The sequence below is a fragment of the Heptranchias perlo genome, chromosome 22 (assembly GCF_035084215.1).
Source record: "Heptranchias perlo isolate sHepPer1 chromosome 22, sHepPer1.hap1, whole genome shotgun sequence".
Lineage (NCBI taxonomy): Eukaryota > Metazoa > Chordata > Chondrichthyes > Hexanchiformes > Hexanchidae > Heptranchias > Heptranchias perlo.
The window spans coordinates 32,572,958-32,599,697 of record NC_090346.1 but is presented as its reverse complement, the minus strand read 5'-3'; the positions used below and the strand labels follow the sequence as shown (position 1 = coordinate 32,599,697).

Here is a 26,740-nt window from a genome sequence, read left to right as displayed (position 1 = left end):
CCTTCCACTCCACCAGCCACTACGTTCAACGTATCATCCTCTGTCATTTCACCACCTCCAGCGCGATCCCACCAAACACATCTTCCCCTCCCCTTTCAGCATTTTGAAGGTCGAAGGCACCGCTCCTTCCATGACACCCTGGTCCACTCTTCGATTGCCCCCAACACCGGCTCAGCTCCCCGCGGCACCTTCCCGTGCAAGCGCAGGAGATGCAACACCTGCCCTTTCACTATCCAGGGCCCCAAATACTCCTTTCCAGGTGAAACAGCAGTTTACTTGTACTTCTTTCAATTTAGTATACTGTATTCGCTGCACTCAATGCAGTCTCCTCTACATTGGGGAGACCAAATGCAGACTGGGTGATTGCTTTGCTGAACACGTCCGCTCTGTCCGTAAGTGTGACCCTGACCTGCCAGTCGCTTGCCAGTTTAATTCTGCATCCCGCTCCCAACTCTGACCTCGGCCTCTTACGCTGTTCCAATGAAGCTCAAAGTAAGCTCAAGGAACAGCACCTCATCGTTCGTTTAGGCACTTTACAACCTTCTGGACTCAACACTTATTTCAATAACTTCAGATCATAACCACTGCTCCCATTTTGTTAGACAGCAAGTGCTGGTAACGGTTCTGATGTTGCCATTTACAGCTACTCTTGATCAATCTTTTGTTTCTTAACCTGTCCCAGTACCACCTTTCTTGCACCATCATCCCTTTTGTCATTTAATCACTCGTGCCCTCTACCCTATCACAGACTTTCCCTTTTGTTCTTTCCTCCCCCACTTTCCCTGGCTCTGTACTTGCTTAAAAACTTAACTCTTAACATCTTTCAGTTCTGACGAAAGGTCCTTGATCTGGAACGTTAACTCTTTTTCTCCACAGATGCTGCCTCACTTGCTGAGCTTTACCAGCATTTTCCGGTGTTATTATCGCGAACACTATGTCTGACAGCCTTCAGTGAAAAACATTCCTTTAAAAATGCCATGAAACACAGTCAGATTCACTTACTCTGCGCTATTCTGGAGTTTTTTTTCCTGTTCTGTTTGCTCGATGGTAGAAGAAAAACAGACCGCATTTCTCATTAGTTGAACCTCAATGGCTTTTTGAAGTTCCCTCGGGTCAGGACTCATTGCATTTGGAAGCAGCTTTTTCATGTCTACAAACATAATTTTCAATATTTAGCAAATAGATCAGCAATTCAACGCAAGAAATAATGTCTCAATTTGGAAATGCAGATAATTTAAATACATCCAAGAACCAACTATAGAACTGTACATGTACAGTTCAAAAATAAGTACACAACCAACTAAAATTTTGCATTAGATTTTCAACCAGACTAGGTTAAAACATCTAGCCTCAAAATAATATGTTCATGCGGTTTGGTTATGTTTTGCTTTGCTTTTGTTGACACACTTGGAATCTATTAACTTGGAGAATTATAGAAAAAAAATTTAGATTTTCTGAAAGCAACTTTTGGAAGTCTCAATGTGTTAAGATATAATTATTTTAAAGATTATGAGGTTCAGTATATTGTAATGCATAAACCATTAATGTTTCTGTAGATGGGAGCAGGATGTTACAAATGGACCTACAATGAATAGGCAGAACTATGGCAGATGGAGTTTAACGTGGGGAAGTGTGAGGTCATCCACTCTGGATCAAAAAAGACAAATCAGAATATTTTCTTAATGGGGAGAGACTAGGAGCTGTGGAGGAGCAAAGAGATTTAGGTGTCCCTGTACACAAATCAGTAAAAGCTAGTGGATAGGTGCAAAAAGCAAAAAAACTAATGGAATCATAGAATCATACGTCACAGAAAGCAGCCATTCTGTGGCCTTTATTTTAAGGGGATGGGAATACAAAAGTGAGGAAGTGATGCTTCAGTTGGACAGGGCCTTGGTCAGACCTCATCTGGAGTACTGCGTTCAGTTTTGGGCGCCGGACTTCAGGAAAGATATATTGGCCTTGGAGGGGAAACAGTAGATTCACCAGAATGATACCGGGGCTGAAAGGGTTAAATTATGAGGACATGTTGCATAAATTTGGTTTGTATTCCCTGGAGTTCAGAAGGTTGAGAGGTGATCTAATCAAGGCATTTAAAAACAAAGGGATCAGATAGGGTAGATACAGACAAACTATTTCCTTTGGTGGGGGAATCCAGAACTAATGTTAAAATTAGAGCTAGGCCAGTTAAGATTGAAATCAGGAAGCACTTTTTCACAAAAAGGGTAGTAGAAATCTGGAACTCACTCCCATAAAAAGGTTGTGGATGCTGAGTCTTTTGGAATTTTCAAAACTGAGTGATAGCTTTTTGTTAGGTATCGGTATCAACGGATGTGGAGAAAGGGCGGGTAAATGGAGTGGAGGTACTTATCAACCATAATCCAACTGAAAGACAGAACAGGCTCAAAGAGCTGAATGACCGACCTCCCCTTTTTCCTATGTTATAAATAACTAATTGTGAATACTCTCGCCACATGTCTCATCTGTAAAAGTACTCCCGGAAAAAAAAGTCCTGGATCATGGCTCACATGCATTTATACTCTTGCATACCTAATTTTTCTTTAGCAGCTCCATTGATGAAGTTAATGTCCTCCCCAGGCAATAGTTCCAGCTGCTCCTGACACGCAGGAAAATCTCCACACTCAAAGCTACCGAGAGCTCTGCAACAAAATCACCTTAAGTCTTAACTTTACTTGTAACTTATAGGACTTGTAGATCAACAAGGTCCAAATTCTTAAAAGTTAATAATTCTGTAGTTTGGAATTTCAGCACAAAAATTAAAACAAGACTAATATCTACTAGCTTATCAATTGGACAGAAAAATACTAAATCACACTGTTTCAAAAGCTTCTAAACTTCTGAGTCAATCATACAAGAGCTAACTTTGGTTTAGAAGGAATTATTCTCTCTCTTTCAAATGTCTCCCTTGACAGCTCCTCTCTTGAAGGCAGTGATTCATACTGGGGCATGGTTCAATAGGCAGCTGCTGAGGCTCTGGTATCTCACCCAACTAGCTATTCTTCACAGATTTTCTCATAATTCCCATTGCCCATTGAGGGAAGGGGGCTCAATACAGGGAAACCAGATCGCATCTTCAGACAATACCCACACACAGGCTTCAGCACTCTCAAATTAAGTATTATTTATTGAGGGTACGAACAGAGGAAAAGCTGACTGCTTTACATGTTTTGATGTTGAATCTCTCTCTCTCACCACACACATTAATCGCCACAGCAAAATCTTTCCTTTCACAGTAAGGAAATCATAAGGAAGAAAATATAATCTTTACAGTAACCATTAAATGGAAGGAATGCTCCTTCAATATTTTCTGTTCCAAGTACTCCTTCAATGTTTCTCAATAAAACATATTTGCTACCATAAAAAGGTTTCAAATTGGCTGATTAGAGCTAAGTAGCTGATTCTCTTCTCCTCCAGATCTGCTCCAGTGAAGTCATCAACAGGGAGATGCCACATGTGTACCATTGTGCCTTCATTTATTTCAACAAAATTTAGAACTTCACGTGTGTCTGGAAGCCAATCCAGAGAGTCCACTATCAACTGAATATGCTGCAGCATTCAGCATTTTGTTCTTTTCGATCAGGGTTTAATAACTTCAGATCAGCTCCTAAGCCTCCTCGAGGTTCCCACCATTACATATACCAGTCCCCAGTCAATTCAATTCACTCCAAGAAATGGCAGAGTGCACTGACACAGCAATGGCTACAGGCCCCGACAATATCCCAGCTGTACTGCTGAAGACCTGTGTTCCAGAACTAACCACACCCCAAGCTAAACAGTTCCAGTACAGCTACAACACTGGCATATACCAGACAATGTGGAAAATTGCCCAGGTATGTCCATTAAAAAAAACAGGACAAATTAAACCTGGCCAATTACGACCCCATCAGCCTACTCCCAATCAGCAAAGCGATGGAAGGTGTCATCAACAGTGCCATCAAGCAGCACTTACTCACCAATAACCTGCTCACCGATGCTCAGCTTGCGTTCTGCCAGGGGCACTCGGCTCCAGGCCTTGTTACAGCCTTGGTCCAACATGGACAAAAGAGCTGAATTACAGATGTGAGGTGAGCGAGACTGCCCTTGACATTAAGGCAGCATTTGACTGAGTGCGGCACCAAGGAGACCTAGTAAAATTGAAGTCAATGGGGATCAGGGGGAAAACTCTCCAGTGGCTGGAGTCATACGTGGCACAAAGGAAGATGGTTATGGATGTTGGGAGGCCAATCATCTCAGTCCAAGGACATGGCTGCAGGAGTTCCTCAGGGCAGCGTCCTAGGCCGAACAATCTTCAGCTGCATCAATGACCTTCCCTCCAACATAAGATCATAAGTGGGGCTATTCGCTGATGATTACAGAGTGTTCAGCTCCATTCATAATTTCTCATGGAATGAAGTAGTCCATGCCTGCACGCAGCAAAACTTGAACATCCAGGCTTAGTTTGGTAAGTGGCACAAAACATTCATGCCATACGTACCTGGCAATGACCATCTCCAACAAGAGAACCTAATCACCTTCCCTTGACATTCAATGACATTACCTTCACTGAGTCCCCCACCATCAACCAAAAATTCAACCGGAACAGCCACATAAATGCCATGGCTATTACAGCAGGTCAGAGGCTGGGTATTCTGTGGTAAGTGGCTCACCTCCCCGAAGCCTCTCCACTACCTACAAAGCACAAGTCAGGAGTATGATGGAATGCTCTCCACTTGCCTAGATGGGTGAGGCTACAACCCTTAAGAAGATCGACTCTATCCAGGACAAGGCAGGCCTTTGTTCGGCACTTCATCCACTAGCCTAAACCTCCATCCCCTCTATCAGCGGCGTACTATGGCTGCAGTGTGTACGATCTACATGATGCACTACAGCAACTTGCCATGGTTTCTTCGGCAGCATCCCCCAAACCTGCCATCTTCACCACCTAGGTCAAGGACAGCAGGTGCATGGGAGTACCATCACCTCCAGGGCACCATTCTGATTTGGACATATATCGTTGTTCCTTCATCGTCGCTGGGTTAAAATCCTGGAACTCACTACGTAACAGCATTGTGGGAGCACCTTCACCACACAGACTGCAGCAGTTCAAGGTGGCGGCTCACCATCACCTTCTAAAGGGCAACTGGGGATAGACGATAAATGCTTACCAGCGATGCCCACATCCTGAGAGTGAATATATCTTTTAAAAAAAAAGTTCCAACAATTAGTGAAATGGATGGAGTTGTTCTGGGATGCTGTTGCTCTTCCCACTAGTGATGTTGGCAGAGTGGATCTCAAGGCAGGAGAGACGAGAAAGGCAATTTAAAATGGCAGATGTCAACTAGGCAGCAAATCTCAAGATAGTTTTTAAAAATTAAATTTATATTTTTGACTTTTCCATATAGACGAAAAATTCTTGTCCAAGTATTTTAACTATTCAAGTATCTTGCCAGAACAATACATTGTGTATTTTGTGCAAAATAAAAATTACAGCATAAAATTTCTAACCTGATGTAGTTAAAGTCAGCCTTCAGGTGGATGGATGATCCATTGGTACTTTTCTTCAAAGCTAAGATACCATTCTGCCATTGTTCCACAGCTGACCAGTCAGATAATGAAATGTAACATTCACAAGCTTTATTTGCCAGATAATTCACAACTTCAGGGGAAGTGTCACTTTGTTTAGTAAGAACAGTCTTCTTGCCTTCAGCTGTATAAAACAAAAAGTTCTATTAGTTATTGTGCAAAGTTGCAGTCTATTTTGTAAAGACAGCAAAGTCAAATGGCTCACCTTGTAGTGTCTCTATTTCTTAGCCTAAAACAACCTATATATACCACCAGGAATATAGGAGGGAAATCGACTTCCATACCCACAAATCAAACAATATTCGCCATGGGAGAAAAAAACCTGGGGGAATTAGTTGACTCAGTTCTCACCATGTCCAAACAGTATGAGACGACAATAAACAAAGTTAATAGAATGTGCTATTGCCAAGTTGAGACCAGACCCCCAGATATCATGCTGAAGATGTACAGTGCTCTAGGTCAGGCCACATCTAAACTACTGCATATAGTTCTGATCCGTGCTACATAAGGGGGCCAAAGAGATAAGGGAAGAGGGAAGCAACAAAGCTGAACCCTGAAGTTAAAGGAGTGATCTATGAAGAATTAGATGAGCTAGGACTCCAACCTTGGGGGGTGGGGGGGGGGGGGGCGGGGAAGACACCTCAGTAAGACTTTATAGATAGGTAGATAAATAGTGCTGCTTTTCCATCACCGTGAAGTGGAAAACAAAAATATTAGAACTCTGAAGTCAGACTGGCCATCCAAATCTGTTAATAGGAGTGAAACTCTCAGAGCCAGGGGTTTTGAACCATTTTCAATGTACAAGCTGTGTAACTCCAATTTGAAATACTTGATGTGACAGAGAAGGTAAACCCAACACAATACTTTCAAGTATACAAAAGGACAAGAAACACAGGTTCAGGGTTGTGAAAAGCAAGTTTAAGAAAGATAACAGAAAGTATACCTTTGGACAGAAGATGACCAGCAACTGAAATGGGATGTCAGGAAGAGTGATTGAGGTCAGGATATTTTACTCACTTAAGGAACAAATAGATGGTGTTATGGGAAGGCAGTAAGGTTGGTACTCTGGAAGAATAAGGTCAAATTGGCCAAAGAGCCTTCTGCATGCAAATGCATCTTCTGATCTTATAACCAATGAAAAGGCATAAATGCATAGCCCCCTTTAAGGTGTTTGATGTCACCCACATGATCTTCCTTTTCTGCAGATAGAAAGACGACTCTCTTCCACCTGAGCATTTGTTGTTTTTCCAGAACTGCAGAAAGCTAGTAATATACATAACAGTGGAAGTAACAGCTATATTCATTACTGTGGTTGTCAAAAGGTACAGAATTGGCTAGCTGGGTGGGAGCGGTGCATGCAATAATGCACTACCTATTTTGTAGGTGGTTCCAATGTTCTGTTACAGCTTTCCTCCATGTATCACAGGTTCTGGCTCAGCAGTAACCAGAGTAGGGTGGAATGTAGGAACAGAAGTAGGCCATTCAGTCCCTCAAGCCTGTTCCACCATTCAATGAGATCATGCTGATCTGTATCCTAACTCCATTTACCCGCTGTGGCCCATATCCCTTAATGCCCTTGGCTAGCAAAAATCTACCGATCTCAGCCTTAAAATTAATTGAGCTAGCAACTACTGTTGTTTTGTGGGAGAGTGTTCCACACTTCTACCACCCTGTGTGTGAAAAAGTGTTTCCTACTTCTCTCCTGAATGGCCTGGCTTTGATTTTAAGGTTATGTCCCCTTGTCCTAGACTCCAACAGCAGAAAAAGTTTATCAACCCTATCAATTAATTTGAAATCCCTAAAACCACAATCAAATCACCTTCTATATGCCAGGGAATACAAGCCTCATAATTTAACCCCTGGTAATATTCTGGTGAATCTGCACTGCACTCCTTCCAAGGCCAATATATCTTTTCTAAGGTGCAGTGCCCAGAACTGTACACAGTACTCCAGATGTGGTTTAACCAGGGCTTTGTATAGCTGTAGCAAAACTTCCTCCCCTTTATATTCTAACCCTCTAGATATAAAGGCTAACATTCCATTAGCCTTTTTGATTTTTTTTTGCACCTGACCACTTCCTGGTTTTTTTGAAGTAACCTCGGGGTTGGCCCAAGATGTAAACAGCCAAACATCGAATAAGCCTAAACGAGAAATGTTTCCTTCTGTCTAAGTGACATCAAGGTAAAATGAATTGCACTGATGGTCTGTTTAGAAATTAAGAGTATCAAAAGTACAGGAAGTGACAGGTTTCCTCTCATAAAAAGCTGAAGCACGTTTTCTGTTCACATAGCAAAACATAGGTTCCATTGTTGAAGGTGAAGAGAGAGAGAGAGAGAGAGAGAAGGAAACAGAAGAGACAGAAAGAACGGAAGGACATTTATATAGCACCTTTTCACCACCTCAGGACATCCCAAAGCGCTTCACAACCAATGAAGCACTTTTGAAGTACAGTGAAGTTGATCGGTGCAGATTCACAAATCCTTACAAGTAGCAACACAGGTTAAAGAGGCCATAAAAATGCAAAAAAAGCACTGAGGTTAATTTCTAGAGGAATAGAATTGAAAAGCAGAGAAGTTATGTTAAACTTATATAGAAACTTGGTTAGACCACACTTGGGAGGACTGTGCACACTTCTGGTCTCCATATTATAAAAGTGATAGAGGAATTGGAGAAGGTGCAAAAATTATTTATTAGGATACCAGAACAGAGAGGCTATAACTATCAGGAAAGACTGAACAGGCTGGAGCTTTTTTCTCTAGAAAAGGCTGAGGAGCAAGTGACCTAATAAAAGGTCGTTAAAATTATGAAAGGGTTTGATAGGGTAGAAGTAGAGATGATGTTTCCACTTGTGGGGGAGTTCAAAGCTAGGGGTCATAAATATATGGTAGTCACTAAATCCAAAAAGGAATTCAGGAGAAACCTCTTTACCCAGAGTGTGGTTAGAATATGGAACTTGGTATTACATGGAGTTGAGGCGAATGGCAGATACATTTAAGGGGAAGCTAGATAAGTACATGAAGGAGAAAGAAATAGAACATTATGCTGATAGGGTTAGATGAAGTAGGGTGGGAAGAGGCTCGTGTGGAGCACAAACACTGGCATAGACCAGTTGGGCTGACTGGCCTGTTTCTGTGCTGTAATTTCTACAAAAAAATAATTATGCTTTCCCATGGGCCAAATATTTGCATCTGTCTTCACAAAAGAGGGGGACGATGCAGAGATTGTAGTTAAGGAGGAGGAGGAGTGTGAAATATTGGATGGGATAAACATAGTGAGAGGGGAAGTATTAAGGGGTTTAGCATCTCAGAATAAAATCACCAAGCCTGGGTGAAATGTATCCCTGGCTGTTAAGAGAAGCAAGGGAGGAAATAGCAGAGGCTCGGACCATCATTTTCCAATCCTCCCTGGCTACAGGCGTGGTGCCGGAAAATTGGAGGGCTGCTAACATACCGTTGTTTAAAAAGGGAGAAAGTGATAGACAAAGTTATTATAGGCCAGTCAGTCTAACCTCAGTGGTAGGCAAATTACTGGAATCAATTCTGAGGGACAGCATAAATCACTTAGAAAGGCACGGGTTAAAATAGGACAGTCAGCATGGATTTCTTAAGGGAAGGTCGTGTCTGACTAACTTGATTGAATTTTTTGAGGTGGTAACAAGGAGGATCGATGAGGGTAACACATTTGATGTAATGTGCATATCCCTTAGCAGAGGGGTCAGTGACCAGGGGGCACAGATTTGAAGTAATGGGTAGAAGGATTAGAGGGAGCTGAGGAGAACTTTTTTCACCCAGAGGGTGGTAAGGGTCTGGAACTCACTACCTGAAAGGGTGGTAGAGGCAGAAACCCTCAACTCATTTAAAAAGTACTTGGATGCGCACCTGAAGTGCCGTAACCTACAGGGCTACAGACCAAGTGCTGGAAAGTGGGATTAAGCGGGATAGCTCTTTATTGGCCGGCATTGACACGATGGGCTGAATCTTTCTATGCTTTTATGAAAGATTACAAATGACCTCTCTTATTGTTCATTTTCTGTTATACGATAATCCGCAAATGAGGCTGGGCAATCTGCCCCAAGGATTATACCACTCAAGTTGGTCACAAGAGGGTGAGTAAGATTACACCAACTCCTCCAATAATTATTTCTCTTTTAAATGAAGGACAATACAACTATTATTATCCACACATTGTGTCTATCAGCTCATACTCACCATTCCCTATGTGTTTAGGGCTGGCAAGGTTACTACCACTACTGGCATTAGATATTTTGAGAAGGGATTTGTCAAGGCCTTTAATGTAGCAGTCTACTCCAGTCATGGCACACAACTGTTCCTGGTATTCATTTGCTGCCTTTTCAAATCTGAAGAAAATAGAATGCAGAAGCATGAATAAAACTGCACTTTTAAGTAAGTTATTTCAAGTACAGAATTCTATCCCTAGCAAAGCAACTAATATGACCAGGAAAATCAAAAAGGTAAAGATAGAACTTATGAGACCTTCCTTTACAATATCAAGTAACCATCTTTAGTTCTTTCAATCAAAGGAGGCATCTCAGCATGAGGCAATGAGACCACCAGGATAGTTTTATCACTCCTTCATACTCAAAGGGTGGAAATTGCAGCCCCAAAAATCAAAAGTTCTCTGACAGATAAAAAATTGAAGGAAAAATATCTCCCCCCATAAAGCACTATTGCAAGTCCGTTTAAAAATATCTAAAAATTGTGTGAAACGTTCCAAATGCCCGAAAAATGAATATTAAGTAAAATGTCACAAATTTGACTATGGTAACAAAGATTTAGGTCTTAAAACCCCTCAGAAGAAATTCACAGACCACAATAGTGGGTCTGTAGGGCAGGAAAAAATAACCAATTAACTTCTATGCTCCCACAACAATCCCACCTCTTTGGGAGCTGAAATTGGGAGGATGGCCTACTCAGCCAGAGGTGTACAGATTAGATTCAGTGGACCAAATGCTGTTATTCCATGATAGCAATGTGAAAATCCAAGTTTTGTGCAGGTTTGGGACTGGACCTATGGGTTTGAAAAATGATTGAATTTAAATAATGGAGTGATCCTTAGATATGCAACAAAGCTATAAGTATTTATCAGCTGCTCAAACTAAGGCAGAAGAGCCTCCACCATGTAGTTGGTCTGGCAAGTAGTTTAACACCTAGACTAGCGCTTCCGGCAAGGCTTCTGCCCTCATCTGTAAAACTTCTCCATTTGTAGTTTTTCCTGTAGCTTTCTAAATATTCCAAATCAGATGCAGCAAATAAAACAGATCAACTTTTAGGATAGCAAGTCATCCACATGTATCACTGGAACTTTGAAATAATGGGCAAAATATATTTGCATTTATATTGTCTCTTATGTTGAAATATCTCAAAAGTATTTCAATGAAATTTGGACTGCTGAGTGTTATGTAGGAAAAGCAGCAGCCACTCTTGCTCCAACAAGATGTGACACTTAGTAATAAGATAATCAGCCAATAATTGAGAAAATGCCTGAAATATGTTTTCAGTAGCAGTATTTCAAATTTGGTTGTTAACTGCCTCAAGGTTTTACAGCTGTCAATGTGTTAGGAGGTACAGCAGGCCTAAAAGGCATTGGATTGGACTCAATTATTCACAATTGTACTTATGAAGCAGATGGATCAACATGGTTATCTATTCCAGCAGACACCAAGAATTGCTTAAGAGACTCAAGCCCTCTTGACTAGCTTTCCCTCAAAGTGTAGAGTTACCAAGACTCTTGCAAACAGTCTTCAAAGGCACTGCATCTCTCTAGTCACAGGCATCTTCCATATCTACACTGTCTCAGCTTCCAAGTATAATATTCCCAATAGGTTTGTGGGCTATGGGGAATTATTTCCAAACAACAACCAGTGGCAAGCAAGACCCACATCTATCACTACCTCATTTGCACCCTAGTTTAATTGGTGATTGGGGGGGTGGGGACAAGTGGTGGGAGAAATGGTTACTGCAGCTTAATGCATAAGTCAAAAATAAAATTCTGTGAAATATATTGTTAGGAATCAAAGAAAGATAAACTACTTCTGTTAATGAAAATGGTCCTTTCCAAGGGCTCCACGCCTGGGGAGCAGCACAAAAATATGACTGATACCAGACATTAGGAGAATAAATAAATACACACATATCTTGTGTTGTAGCAAAGCAAACTCTTTTGAGTTATGGCTTAACTGCATTACCTATCTCATACTCATGATATGTGGCATATAGAAAAAAAGTGTAGTGTTAATTTCTTCAATTTCGCTTAAAGACAATTAGTTGTAATATTTACTGATCATTTTAAAAGCAAATAGTACATTCAATTTTGTAGATGTAGATTCTACTGATGAACAGTTGGCACAGCATCAACAGTGCATCTTGCAGCATCCTGCCTGCAGCCTATGGTCATGTTAATGAAGGATGATCTAGCTATATTTTGTAAATGTAAAACATACTTTAATTTACAAACCACACAACACGTACCTTCCTTCGGCTTGCTGTGCCACGGAGTTAATCCATAAAAGACTCTTTGCAAGGACTGCGGAAGACCAGACAGCCATTCCCTGTATGGCTTCAGGACAATTCAGTTCACACAGTGCTTCAACAATCATCATAACTGTCACCTCAATTTCGCTTCCCTAATAAATGCAGTCAAAATGGTTATTTTAAAAAAAAACTGTACAAGACATGCCATTAGAAGCAGAAATTAGTGGAAGGTGGGAAAATCATCACTGATATACTCAGCTTTTTGAAAATGCAGTTGAATACACTATAGAAATCTGATTTGGTTTAACTTTTTTGCCAGAGAATCATTTCAGCTGAAGAAAAAAGAAAGCATTTCACTTTGATGAGTATATACTTAAGCTAATTGAATCACAAGAGGAATAGATCTCGAATGGCATTAGTCATACAGCTTCTAACTATCAATGCCTTGTAGAGGTAGTTATTTGCATTCCTCTGCACATGGCTGACTGGCTGACAGGGTGAATTGTGTAACTTTTTGGGTTTGTTATTGACATATTATATAAGGTCCTGGGTGAGGAAGGAAAATGGCTGCCAAAAGCAGTTTGAAAAAAATGTTTTGGCAATGTGAGTGTTTTCGTTGGTTGCTGGTTTCAGCATCAAAAAGTGAGTCATATGGCGGTACCTGCATAACGCTGATTGGTAGCTGTTCTTACCTGTGATGAATGGAAATGGTTTTAGATTACTTTTCATTTAATCAGTGGGATATTGCAGCGAATCAGTACTATTACCTGAACAATGGTTATTTTATCTAATTGTCAGTTTTTGCCTGTGCACGTTTGATGACCATTTTTCAAGTGTCATGGTCACTTTAAGGTGTGTGATCAGTGGATCCCTGTTACTCTTGGGTATTCTGGGGTCTGGAGCATGGTTGTGATGTTTAGCTGCTTTCTTGGCCTGTCCCCTAAAGCCAATCATTGAGAGGACCAGCATATCAATCCCACCCTTAAAGAAGAAACTTGACGACTCTTCATTTATGTTTTTGTTTTCTTTTTTTGGCTGCTAGATCGAACCCACCATTATTGTCCGAAAGAGGGAAGAATTGGTACAATGGAAGTGTTTAAATTTTGAGTTGACTTGAAACTACATCTCAAAAGCAGATATTAATGCCAGAACAATGTACACTAAGGGTAGCTTCTTGGTAGTTTTAACATACCCAAGGCATTTTTACATACCTGAGTTACACTGCTGTTCTTCATCTCTGTAAGCAAATCAAACCCATGCCTGACTGTCACAGCTGGCTGCCCAGCCAACAAGCCAACCCGCATTATAGCGACTCGAATCCGTGTTAACCAGTCCTGACATGTCTGACGATTTGTGTAGAAAAATGTCCGAATAACCTGCAATGTATGATAATCGTGCATAGCTTAAATCTCAATGAATGTCAATACTACAATGCAAAAGTATATATAATATTGATTGTGTTTTCCAAATCTGAGTCCATACGAATGCACTTGAACTTAGACTAAATAGTATGATATTAACCTTCGGTGGTGCCATAAGTGCATTAGCACATCCTTCATATGCATTGTACATCAACTTTTCAAGGTTTTCCAAAAACTGAAGTAGAAGAATAAGTCTCAGCTGGTTGCTGGTATGGCCATCATCATTGTCAGCAGCTGTCCATTGGCTTATGTCATGATCAGGGTTCAAAGTATGAGCAGCCAGACTCCTAATAATACCTGGAATTTTAAAAGTCAAAATCCCATTAATATTAGTAATGCACAACCAGTAGATGAAGATGTCATTTCTTAATTTTGAAGTTGTGAACTCAACATTCCAACACACAAGGGAGGTGGAAGGGTTTTCTGGTACACACATTCCTGGAGACAGTCACCCCACAAATAGAGATAGGGGTAAAGATTAGAATGGGGTAATTATCCAACAGGGTGCAAAGATTAGTCGGAAGAAAATGCAGGAGTTCCCCGAGAGATGGCCTTGGGAGCCATGTTTTAAGCAATGAATACTTGTTCCCAAGGAGATAACTCGGCAGATGGCAGCCACGAGCAATGTCATACCACTACGGAAAAAGTGGTTGTCCAAGAAGGGAGCATTCAGTACAGAAACGTAAGAGTTGTTGTTTCTGCAACAGTCAACATCTGTTCCAAATGGTGTGCTGCGCCACCGCCACCCCCCCCCAACCCCAGGTTTCAGGGTAAGGTACATAAAGTGGACGTAGGAGCTCTTGAACAGGGAGGGGAATCAGCCGGCTCGTATCAAAATCAATGATGTAGCTAAGTAAATGATTTACATGCTGCAAAGAGTTTCAGGAGTTAGATGATAGATTTAACGAGGATAGTCCCACTCAGCAGGAAAAGAGGAGTGGCATTGGAGGAGGATGACGTGGTCGAACGTATAAAGGCTGCGGACAGGACAATGAGGGGAAATGCGCTGCAGTCACAGAATCTCATTTGTGACTTTGGTTATGGCCATTTTGGTGCTGTGCAGGGGGAGGGGGGGGGCCGGGGAAAGAGAAAGAGAGGGGGCACGCGAGTGAGGTTCAGCAGGGCTAGGGCAGAAAAGGGGAAGGGGAGGAAGCAGCAGAGCCAGCTGAACACATGATTTCATCTGTGACAAAAGTCCATGAGCTAAGCTAATCTGTTGGAGGTGAGGGTGGATGGGGCAGGGGAGATGGATTTGAGCAATGGAAAAGATGTAGCAAACAGGAATAAGGGGTTAAAGTTATCAAGAGAAACTCGAGAAGTTAGGGCTTTTCTCACTGTAGCGGAGGGTTGTTTTTTTTTAAATTCGTTCATGGGATGTGGGCGTCACTGGCAAAGCCAGCATTTATTACCCATCCCTAATTGAGAAGGTGGTAAGCCGCCACCTTGAACCACTGCAGTCCGTGTGGTGAAGGTTCTCCTACAGTGCTGTTAGGTAGGGAGTTCCAGGATTTTGACCCAGCGACGATGAAGGAACGGCGATATATTTCTAAGTTGGGATGGTGTGAGACTTGGAGGGGAATGTGCAGGTGGTGTTGTTCCCATGTGCCTGCTGCCCTGGTCCTTCTAGGTGGTAGAGGTCGTGGGCTTGGGAGGTGCTGTCCAAGAAGCCTTGGCGAGTTGCTGCAGTGCATCCTGTGGATGGTACACACTGCAACTACTGTGTGCCGGTGGTGGAGGGAGTGAATGTTTAAGGTGGTGGATGGGGTGCCAATCAAGCTCCTGATAGAAATCTTCAAGATTATGAAGAGTTATCAGGGTAAAAAATGATAGATAGTTTACATCTGTCAGCAAGATATTAACAAAAAAGGTACAAATTTAAGATTACAAAGAGTTAAAGAACTCTTCAACTTAAAAAAAACTTCCTTACACAGAGGGCGGTTAAAATGGGAAATTCTTCGGTACAAACCATTGTTGAAGCAGAGTCCACTAGTACCTTTAAAAGGGAATTCAATCATTGCTTTAAAAAAAAGTGAAATATTAAAAAGGGAAAGGGGAGCGAGAAGAATGGGATGAGAATTGACAACTTGAAGAGAAAACATTGACATAGACCCGATGGGGCAGATGACCCATTTCTGTGCTGTAACATTCTATGAATTCATCTAAAGTTCATGCAGAGCAACAGAAATTAGATTCTCATCTGGCAACACTTGCAGGCCAGAGCATGTAACTACATGCAACCTCAAACTTTTTTTTGTATTAACACTCAAAGTACTGTGTTGTAGGTGTTTTGGCAGCTAAAGTTACATGACATTTAACATTGAAAAATCCTATCAAGGTGCCACCTACAAGCATAACAGGTTCTGCAGTTACATGTTGACAATTTTATAATGAGTTATTTCATGGACAGGAACCTGTCATAGAAGTTTTCAATGCATTTTGAAATGGAATGTTGCAACTCTCAGTTATTTGAATAAATAATACTTTTGTTTTTTTTAAAGTTAGCATTCTAAAAGCTAAATTTAATTGTCCATGTTGATTTATCTGAATTAGTTAATAGCTGACAAATCGCTAAAATAGGTAACACTATCAAGATAATGGATTTCCCATACAATATTTGCATTCCAACATACTGCAAAATAATACCATACTGCTATACATTGATCCAATTACCTTCAATTGTCTGGAATGTATCTTGTGCCCTGCCCAATGGTGTTCGTAGCTTCGAAAGGACTGTAAATTGTGCTGCTTCCCACACAGCCCATTGCCATAACACAGCCTCAGTTTTCAACAGGTTTCGAGGAATAGACAATTGATCGCATTTGTCTAATCTCTGACAGCTGTGAAACAGTCTCTCCAGCCAATGATCTTTGCTGAAAGAAGTACAGAAAAACTTACACAGGTTTACAGAATATTAATCCATTACATTTTGAGACAATCAGGAACATTTATATGTGTCTGAAGTAATGTGCCAATTGTGACTTATACATAACAAATGTTACAAAAATCTAGCATATTTAGATTATAGATGGAATTTGAAAATAAAATTAAAACTTTACCCAATTCTGTGACAGCTTCCATACAAAATGAAACTAATAAGATCAGAGAAGTCCTGAGGATGAAATGTGTTACTTGGAGCTTTACTCATATGACTACTTATGGCCAATGAGATCCCTTGTACCTCTGTGTGACTGTTGTTACTGTAAAGAAAAATTACATTCAATTTTACAACCAGTATCCTATTACCCATCATGCATCAAGTACAATTTTCATTAAAAACTGCATGGAGTAAAGTCTATCTTTATTGTCAAATAAATCAATTGTCCCTGCATTCAAGAGCATCCAGGAGTGTCTCTGCTCTGTTATATAAGAGAACCTTCATTGTAAAGTCTTTAAAAGTGAACAATTCCTTTCTTCATGTCAGTTTAAGCAGTCTCTAACTACTCCCAATTTTATGATTGGAAATATAACAATTAAAACACCTTTATTCATCCCCGTTAAGAAAATACATGACAATCTAAAGAACTATTATTACTACTGTAGTAAATAAGTAGGTTTTCTTGTTTCCCAGCCCTCTGCTCATGTTCCATTTTGTTCTTGCAATGCTTTTTCCCCAACCATCTGGAACATACTTGAACTGGTACAGAGAGTTAAGTAGGCTGGAGCAGAGTATCAGGGATTGAGGAACTGGATTTAGAACTGGCCAGATTAGCATCAATAGGTTAGAATGCAAAATTACAAAAGGTTGTTTACTAGTTTATTTACCGTAAAAGAGATCTACTCATGAAGGCACAGGGGATGGCTGAGGTACTAAATGAGCACTTTGCATCTGTCTTTACCAAGGAAGAAGATGCTGCCAGAGTCTCAGAAAAAGGAAGATATAGTTGAGATACTGGATGGGCTAAAAGTTGATAGAGGTACTTGAAAGGCTAGCTGTACTTAAAGTAGCTAAGTCACTCGGTCCGGATGGGATGTATGCTGAGGGAAGTAAGGGTGGAAATTGCAGAGGTACTGGCCATAATACTCGAAACAGCCGTAGATACGGAGGTGGCGCCAGAGGACTGGAGAATGGCAAATGTTATAGCCTTGTTCAAAAAAAGGGTGCAAGGATAAATCCAGCAACTATAGGCCAGTCAGTTTAACCTTAGCGGTGGGGAAATCCGGGACAGAATTAAGAGTCACTTGGACGAGTGTGGATTGATTAGGGAAAGCCAGCACGGATTTGTTAAAGGCAAATCGTGTTTAACTAACCAGATAGTTTTTTGATGAGGTAACAGAGAGGGTTGGTGGTGTATATCAAACGCCTTTTGAAAATTCATTAAGTGCTGCACAGTAGGCTTATCAAGATTGCGGCCCATGGAATATAGGGGGCAGTAGCAACATGGATACAGAATTGGCTAAGGGACAGGAAACAGTAGTGGTGAACGGTTGTTTTTCGGACTGGAGGGAGGTGTACAGTGGTGTTCCCTAGGGGTCGGTGTTGGGACCACTGATTTTCTTGATATTAATGACTTGGACTTGGGTGTACAGGGCACAATTTCAAAATTTGTAGATGACACAAAACTTGGAAGGGTAGGAAACTGTAAAGAGGATAGTGATAGGCTTCAAGAGGATATGGACAGGCTGGCGGCATGGACGGACACGTGGAAGATAAAATTTAAATCAGAAAAATGCAAAGTGATACATTTCGGTAGGAAGAACGAGGAGAGGTGATATAAATTAGAGGGCACAACTCTAAAAGGGGTACAGGAAAAGAGAGATCTGGGGGTATATGTGCACAAATCGTTGAACATGGCAGGGCAGGTTGAGAAAGCAGTTAAAGCATACGGGATCCTGGCTTTATAAATAGAGGCATAGTGTACAAAAGTATAGAAGTCATGTTGAACCTTCATAAAACATTGGTTCAGCCACAACTGGAATATTATGTCCAGTTCTGGGCACCGCACTTTAGGAAAGATGTGAAGGTCTTAGAGAGGGTGCAAAAGAGATTTACTAGAATGATTCCAGGGATGAGGGACTTCAGTTACTTGGATAGACTGGATAAGCTGGGGTTGTTCTCCTTGGAACAGAGACGGATGCGAGATTTGATAGAGGTATTCAAAATCAGGAACGGTCTAGACAGAGAGAAACCGTTCCCATTGGCTGAAGGGTCAGGGACCAGACGTTATAGATTTAAGGTGATTAGCAAAAGAACTAAAGGCGACATGAGGGAAAAACTTTTTTACACAGCGAGTGGTTAGGATCTGGAATGCACTGTCCAAGGGGGTGATGGAAGCATTTTCAATAACGGCCATCAAAAGGGAACTGGATAAGTACTTGAAAGGAAAAAATCTGCAGGGCCACGGGGATAGGGCGGGGGAGCGGGACTAACTGGATTGCTCTTGCATAGAGCCGGCGCAGACTCGATGGGCTGAATGGCCTTCTTCCGTGCTGTAACCTTTCTATGATTCTATTATGAACATAACCTGGTAAGACTGAGTTACGGCCTATTGATTACCTTCAACAATGCACATCCCACCTACCAACACTTTAAACAAACTAGAAGGTCCAGTGGAAGCTTTTTTTTGTCAGTTTTTTTTTATTGTTGGTTGGTTCAAACTTATAATTGTTAAAACAGCAGCAGCAGAGAGTTTCAGCTATAATGCTGGAAAGTGCAAAATAGCTAACTGCCTAAGTGTCAAGTGTCAGCAAATCAGCTCAATAAGCAGTAAACAATACTGAATAGCATTTTGCTGATTCAATTCAGGATGCAACATTTCTGGGGACACACACTTTAACAAATCACTGATTAGCTAGTCCAATTACCTTTAGATCAGAGAACTCTATTCAAATCAATAATTAAAGGGGCACTTAAAAGATTTTCTTTTAAAGTCATTCATACCTTAAAGCAACATCCAGAGGAATAGTCTTCAGAAGTTTCCCAAAAGCCTGCCTAACACGAACTCCACAGTGGACCAGCTGGACACGGCACACATCAACACATCTATGAAACAAAACCAAAACTAAGTTTATTAAAGTTGCGAGTTTCAGGTATGGCTCCTAAATAACTAGTGCTGAAAAAATTCTCAGATAAAAGTGCAACTAATGTTAAGAATTTTTTTTTAAATTCAAAATTATACCTTCGCAAGAGGTCATTTGGCAAGGAAGTAGAAACAATTTGTAGGCTGCTACATGCTTGCAAGCAGATAGAAGCATCTTCGTGAACAGCTGTTTTAAAAAAAAAAGCAGGGTAAGAGTTCTAACATAGCTTAAAAAAATATGAAAAACAAAAGCTATTGACTGACAGAAATCTTACCATTTGATAACAACCCTTTGCAGAACTTGTGAAAAGATGAGATAGCAAACAAGGGAGCATAGGTTTCTGATTTCTTCATCAAAATAGTTACTTCTAATGCCCAGGTTAGTAATAATTTCCTGACGAGAGACCCAAAAATAGGTAAAAAATAAGTGAAACTTGGTACACAATTCATAAATACAATGTAGAATTTATAATGAAATAATTCTTTATTTGTTATATGTATTTGTTCAACTTGTAAAGAGCACGATCAGAAAAGCTGGTTTACCTTGCATCGTGGTTCAAAATATCCTTACTGAGCAATGTTCCTAAAAGATTCAGTATGATGGAAAAGTGTTTTTTTGTTGCCATGGTGACAGTACTGATAACAGCGCCATCAAACAGAGAGGGCGATGATGAACTAAGACTGCTGGATATGAAATGGTCATGCCTGCAAACATAAAACCGATTGAACAATTTCTACTCAATTTGATACTGGTTGGGATTTTGCAAATATATTAAAAAATGATAGCACAGTTCTTTCCAAATGCAGTCAAATAATGAATGAGCAATTTTAACACTTTTAGTAAACTGCATGAGATTGCTCAAATTTTAAAGAAAAATGGATCGTTCAACTGAATTCAAGCTGTTATATATAACATTTATATAGCATCTTTAATGTAGAAAAATGGTTATATCTTATGAAGTTATACAACTTTGTATTTTTAAAAATATAAAATACAACAGCACAAGCGAGGCTTGGTAGGCACAATGCCAAGGCACCCATGTGAAGCTGGCAATCTTGGAGTACTTGAGACACTTGTTCTTTTTCCCTCTGGTCCAAAATTCTCATAGTTCTACTTGCTGCATGCCCATAACATGCTGCTGATCCCTACTCCCTATAATACTGATCCAAAACTTTCCCAACCTCCTTCACTGATTAAAACTGTTGTTCACATGGAGTGATAATACACCAGTTTCAAAGTACAATGGAGGTTATAGTACCTACCTCCCAGTGCTCACTGAATCTAATTCTCAAAGAACTTAACAAATTACATTAATCAGGCAGGCATAACGACTAGATAAATTGAGTGGACATTAGTGTCAGTTTTTCCCAAATTAATGAAAAAAAAGAGTTTGAACACTGCCTTGAGCTATTGTGCCACCTAGGAATATCAATTAATTTTCAAATGGAAAATAGCTCCAGTAGTTAGAATGTCATTTAATTTCAGTGACTGAGAAATATTTAGTGGTAATTACATCACATATGGTAAGCAAAGAGACCTTACAGAACAAGCCAAAGAATTTACATTCATTTACCAAGAACAGGCAGCCAAAATTCAACATACCTTGTACAATGGGAATATAAAGTGTACAGGACTGCATACTGGATGGCAGGATAATGAACTGCAAGATTGGCATGTACAATTGTAAGGTTATCACTGAGGAGGGCAAACACAGTGGGGGAAAGAGCCCACATCTGTAAAGAAAAGGAAAAGGCACAAAGCACTATTGAAAAGAATTCATATGCAACCAAAATACGCAATTGTCCCACAATAAGCGGCACCGAAATTTCTCTTTGAAATTAGGAAAGATGTACTTTTGTAACTTCATAATTTGCAGTGTTGCATGTTTCAAATGTAGACTTTAAAACATTGGTCCTTTAAAACTTTATCATGTACATTTTAGGGCTGGAAGACGGAAGCCACTGAAACATATTGTGGCACAGAGAGGAAGTATGCAAGATTCTGTTTACCATTCTCTATATGGTAACATTTCCAGTCTTGTGTGCCTTTGTGGAGAGTTAGGGGCAAGGCATCTCATAGGAAAGGAAAAGTGTGGAAAAATAAAGCAGTTACCCCCAGGCTGGTCTCGTTATATGGAACCCTAGAGTGGCAATGACATATGACCTGAGGCAGATCTCCAGCTCATCCTCTCAGAAAGGGAAACTATGGGTGGGTGTGGAGAAAGTTTAGGAGAAAAGATGGTCACTGAACTAGTTTCATTTTAGCAGGTGGCATGCAAGTACATAATTCATTTAAATCTTTCATGTTAGCACAATACTTACCCCAATTAAGGAATTTTTTGCATTTCCAATTGTAGTAAGGGCACTTAAGTCAAACAGTATTATAAACTCTGCACTTTCTTCGTTGAATGTTATGTCCCTGAAAGCTTCATGCTGTATCTCTGAACAGACCAGAGGAAGAGCCAGGTCTTGAAGGAGACTGTTCAGTGCACAGGTCATTTCCCCCAAGATAAGCTTGTAGGCAGTCTCTAACACAGGAATATTCTTCAGGCTTAGCACAGCTTGATATACAAATTGCGCTGCTGAAACAACCTGATAGGAAAGGATAGACAGAGTTATGTAAAATATTGCTGTTGTACAACTATTAAACAACTGTACAGTATTTGATTTCTATTTGCAAGTTTTATTTGGGTAGAATGGCTTAATTGAGCATTTCACTAAAATATTTGAATAGAAAATATCCAAGTATAAATCAATCAGTAAAAGGGGTTCTGATTGGTACAATGTTTGAAACAGAAAGTTAGGATATTACCCCTTCATTCCACTTGCATCCAATCTACACTGCAGCAATTTAATTTGTAGCAGCACTAAGGTGATGGCTAGTTGCTGAGTTAATGAGGGTGAATTTCTTCAGGGTTTCTCCCACTGTGCCACCATAACTTGGGCAGAAGTCCCACTTATACACGTAAACAGGGTATCCACCAAACTTACAGCAGCACAGTGGGAGAAACCCCCCAAGGAAATTAATTCCCTTTATTTTGACAGTCAACATCATTTTGTAAATTTGGGTGCTTTTCCTTAGCAGATTAGAAGAAATGCATTACAGCCTCAATAGTCACTCAGATAGAAATCTAAACAGTATTCAAAGCAGAACAAACAAGAACTCAGTTTTATGCTCAAATGCAGGCTATAAGAAATCAAAGATACAAACACAGATTATGTTTGTTTACTCCTATATTACAATGCAGGCTTTGCAGTTTGAAAACACATTTCAAAGCAGCAAATTGAAACAGTTAACCATTGAATTCACCGTGCCCTATAAAAACAGTGTTAAAGATAAAATTATGAAAGTATGAGCTATTGTAACATAACTTGACAGCAGCCAGTTACCCTAAGCTTTGACAAAACAGCTCAATAGTTTGCAGTTTGAAAGGATATTTGAATAATTTATACATTATACAAAAATAAATAGGTGCATTAGCATTTAAGTACTCATAAAAGGGGAAGATTGGGAATTGATTTTTTCCTACACTAATCACTCCCTGATCTTGCTGCATAACTTGTTATCATTCATCTGTATGCATCAAAAGAGGCTCTGCAAAACCCCACAGAAAAAAAAAGGACTAGTGAAGTGCTTACCAGAAACAAAGCAAAATAAGATTCAATAACCTGATCACCATATAAACCACCTACAATCAGTTTGTAGAATATTTTCTGTGACACACATTTATCATATATCCTCCAGGCTCAAAAATGATCTTTCCTCTCCCTCAAAAGACATCAATTTACTATCTATAGGAAATTCTGAGTATTCCTAAGCACCTTCTCTTTATAAATGACATTATCCTTGACTATGGTCCCAGCTCCAAGGTTTCATTGTGAAGCTCAACTGTAAAAACAGATGTTTTGCTTCATGTTCAATATTCCATTCTATTTAAATACTAGAAATATATAGTCGTTTCTACATGTAGCATTCAAGAATGAAATTCAAGATAACCGTAAAGACTGAAAAACACAAATTCTTAGCATAGTGTCCCTTTCAAAGATTTACACTTGATGTATTCTCATTTAAAATTAATTTTAATAATTTAATTCAGTAAAAGCCAACTTCAAAATTACATACAAAGAGGAAACTTTACAACTATATGCAGTAGGCAGAGATCTAATAACTGATTATATTTTCAAAATGTCCATAGCGTACTATCATACTCTATGAAATGTCCACATCTGCCAGAGTAGGATCTTGCATTATTAAAGACCTTCAATTCCTATATCAGTCCTTAGCCGTACCTCTTTTTCCCTGTGAAAGCGGAGCTGAAGTAACTTAGAATCTGGTGAAAACAATTTTTCAACAAACGATGCCGGCAATTTTGTATTTATTTGTTCCACAATCTGGAAAACAAAATGAGCTTTTTTTTAAAAAAAAGACACATTACATAGGATAAGAGACTTAAATGATAAGAATTTTACATTATAGGTGTCGGACTTGGCTCAGTGGTAGCCGCCGAGTCAGAAGGTTGTGGGTTCAAGCCCCACTCCACAGACTTGAGCACATAATCTGGGTTGACACTTCTAGATATGTGAACTAAGGCTGATACCGAGGTGCCATCTTTCAGATGAGATGTTAACTGAATCTGCCCTCTCAGGTGGATGCAAAAGATCCCATGGAATTTTTTTTTTATTTTGAAAACAGCAGGGGATTTCTTCCAGTGTGCTGGCTAAAATGTATCCCTCAACCAACATCACTAAAAACAGATTATTTGGTCATCTATCTCATTGCTGTTTGTGGAACCCTGTTACGGGCAAATTGGCTGCTTGATTTTCGCTACAACAGTGACTATATTTCCAAAGTACTTCATTGCCTATGCAGTGCTTTGGGAAGTTCTGGGGTCATGAAAAGTGCTATATAAATGAAGGTTCTTTGTTTTCTTATGATGGAAATTAAATGCATTGATCCAGAAGGAAATTTTTCAACTATAGCTAACCACTTAACTGGTACAAAAACTTAATTACATAAACAGACTCACCAGGGTCAACAGGTTTAAGACAGAGATGATATACTCAGCACCAAACATCTGACAACCGTCCAGCTGATCCAACCCATAAGTAATGGTAATCTCACAATGTTTGGCTATATCAGAGTCCATGCTACCCAAGAGAACACAGACACACTCATTTGCAGCTGTCAATACTGCCTCAGAAAAGGAAACTTGTTTTGCCGTGGTCACACAATTTACAACTCTGAGGAGGACCTAGATTAAAAGTAAAACACAGTTTAGACAAGTCCCACAAAGCATTACAATCCAGTAAGTATATAGAGATTTGTGAACATTCTTTGATATGGAGCTGGATAAAGAAATAAACTAGACTTTAGATCTAATAAACTAGGCCACTACTGATTCGTAGCGAGAACCCTACTTGCCACACTTTTCTGAAGCCTTCTAAATTGAATCAAAAAACACAGCAGAATTTTAATGAAAAACTAGTGCTAAATCACATTTTTCATAGTTAGGGAAGAAATAAAAAAAGGTACAAAATTGTTCTGAATGCATTTTCTTACATCTGTCACGTAAGCCTCAGTGATTGGAGGTCCTCTAATCGGGCTGAAACGTTCTCCAATGCTTCTCACTACTGTGCTGAACACCCTTAGCAGTGCTGCTAGCTTTGGTAACGAGACTGAAGGAGGTGGAATATCCTCATCAACAGACTCCCCAGAGGCCACGTGACTAAGATCCTGTAAATGTAAATAATCAGTCAATTCATTCACCACTTAGGAGCTGTAAAGAAAACAATCTTCTTTGGACCCTTTTATCATTCAATGGACAGGGCACACTAGACAGGAATTTGCTGCAAGGGAGTTACTGGCAACTATCGCTATAAGGCCGTTGTTCACCGCACACCAATCCAAAGCCAAAATTGTCTGGGAAATTCATCATATACCACAACGACGATAATGGCAATCCAAGGAGTTTTGAAGCGGCTCTACCACTCAGAAGGGGGCTAGTTGTATACACAGGTCAGTTTCATTTGGCGCTACCTGTCAATGGACATCCTACTGCAGTTATAGAAGAAAACAGCAGACCTTTGAAATTAACACACATCAAAATACTCTATATATTCTTGAAAAGTACTGTTAGTTATTTCCAGGATGTTGGTCATAATTCATAAATCCTCAATGTTCATGACCAAATCACAAGCGCAATTAGAATTTATCTGTACTCTTTCGTGATTTGTTCCACCTCTCTAATTGTAAATTCGAGATTAATTCCAAAATCTGAACAGTGATTACTAGCAAAGCCCACTGCCTGCAGTGACTTGGTTGGCCAGCATTTGAATAAAGTCATTTATCACTTTTGAAAACAGCCCACGGAGAGTGTATAACTTTTGTACTTTTAGATTATGTATGCAATATATTGCCATCGAAAGAACCGCAGTGTTGCTATGGCATAGTTTGATGCACTACGAGTTAATTTTAATTGATAGACAACTGATGAAACTTGTCATTTGAAAAGCAATGTTTGACCCAATATCCAAACTTTTTATGAGATGAAAATCTGCATTATAAATTGTTTCTACATCTGATTTATTAGCTGGATATTCAAATCACATCAGTGTACTCCCCAAAGCTTGCAGTGGATGCATTGGCATTAACATGATTTACCGGCATTTCGCGGTGGAAGGTGTAACCAAGAAATTTAAAAAGTGTACCTTTTTTACAGTAGTTTTTAGAATAACTAGTTTTGGCTGAATTATATTCTGGTATTGGTTAATATTTTGGAGAAAGTGTCAAGGGCCGGGGCCCCAGTCCACTTGACCACCCAAGTACCTGGCGGCAAGATCCTGGAACCGGTGGGCAACGCGACACACTGGACAACAAACTCGCACATCATCATCCCGACACCTGCAGCTTGCCATCCGCAACGAGGAGGAGCTCAACAAACTGGCGAGAAGGGCTCGCAGCAATCATGGGGGGGCGGGGGGGGGGGGGTAAAAGAGAACGGGACACTGGAGGGGGCAGGGTTGCCTGATCCAAGTCGCAGACATCCAAGAATGATAGACACATCATTACGGTAATAGCACATTAATGAGGTGCAAACAGCTGATTGAAGCTGCTTGAACTGTCTGCAATAACCGGCGCACTTACTATGTTTTAAGCGCCGCTTTTGCAATTGATGCCTTATGGTGATGACAAATGGTTAGCAACATTTGCTCAGTACAGGCAGCTGTCCGT

At 40.1% G+C, this 26,740-nt stretch overlaps 1 protein-coding gene across 2 annotated transcripts in view; it reads right to left on the bottom strand.

The window, feature by feature from the left end:
• smg1 (SMG1 nonsense mediated mRNA decay associated PI3K related kinase) overlaps window positions 1-26,740 on the bottom strand; it is a 134,471-nt gene that overhangs the window by 68,670 nt on the left and 39,061 nt on the right. For both annotated transcript variants that reach the window (XM_068003214.1, XM_068003215.1), the window contains exons 10-27: window positions 25,070-25,243; window positions 24,537-24,761; window positions 23,800-23,901; window positions 21,832-22,101; window positions 21,113-21,243; window positions 20,053-20,214; window positions 19,785-19,903; window positions 19,609-19,696; window positions 19,371-19,472; window positions 16,549-16,689; window positions 16,163-16,362; window positions 13,593-13,789; window positions 13,283-13,447; window positions 12,069-12,223; window positions 9,789-9,937; window positions 5,503-5,704; window positions 2,548-2,657; window positions 1,003-1,150 (exon numbers count right to left, since the gene is read on the bottom strand). In XM_068003214.1, the coding sequence (XP_067859315.1) occupies window positions 1,003-1,150; window positions 2,548-2,657; window positions 5,503-5,704; window positions 9,789-9,937; window positions 12,069-12,223; window positions 13,283-13,447; window positions 13,593-13,789; window positions 16,163-16,362; window positions 16,549-16,689; window positions 19,371-19,472; window positions 19,609-19,696; window positions 19,785-19,903; window positions 20,053-20,214; window positions 21,113-21,243; window positions 21,832-22,101; window positions 23,800-23,901; window positions 24,537-24,761; window positions 25,070-25,243 (2,840 nt within the window). The remainder of the gene's footprint in view (window positions 1-1,002; window positions 1,151-2,547; window positions 2,658-5,502; window positions 5,705-9,788; window positions 9,938-12,068; window positions 12,224-13,282; window positions 13,448-13,592; window positions 13,790-16,162; window positions 16,363-16,548; window positions 16,690-19,370; window positions 19,473-19,608; window positions 19,697-19,784; window positions 19,904-20,052; window positions 20,215-21,112; window positions 21,244-21,831; window positions 22,102-23,799; window positions 23,902-24,536; window positions 24,762-25,069; window positions 25,244-26,740) is intronic.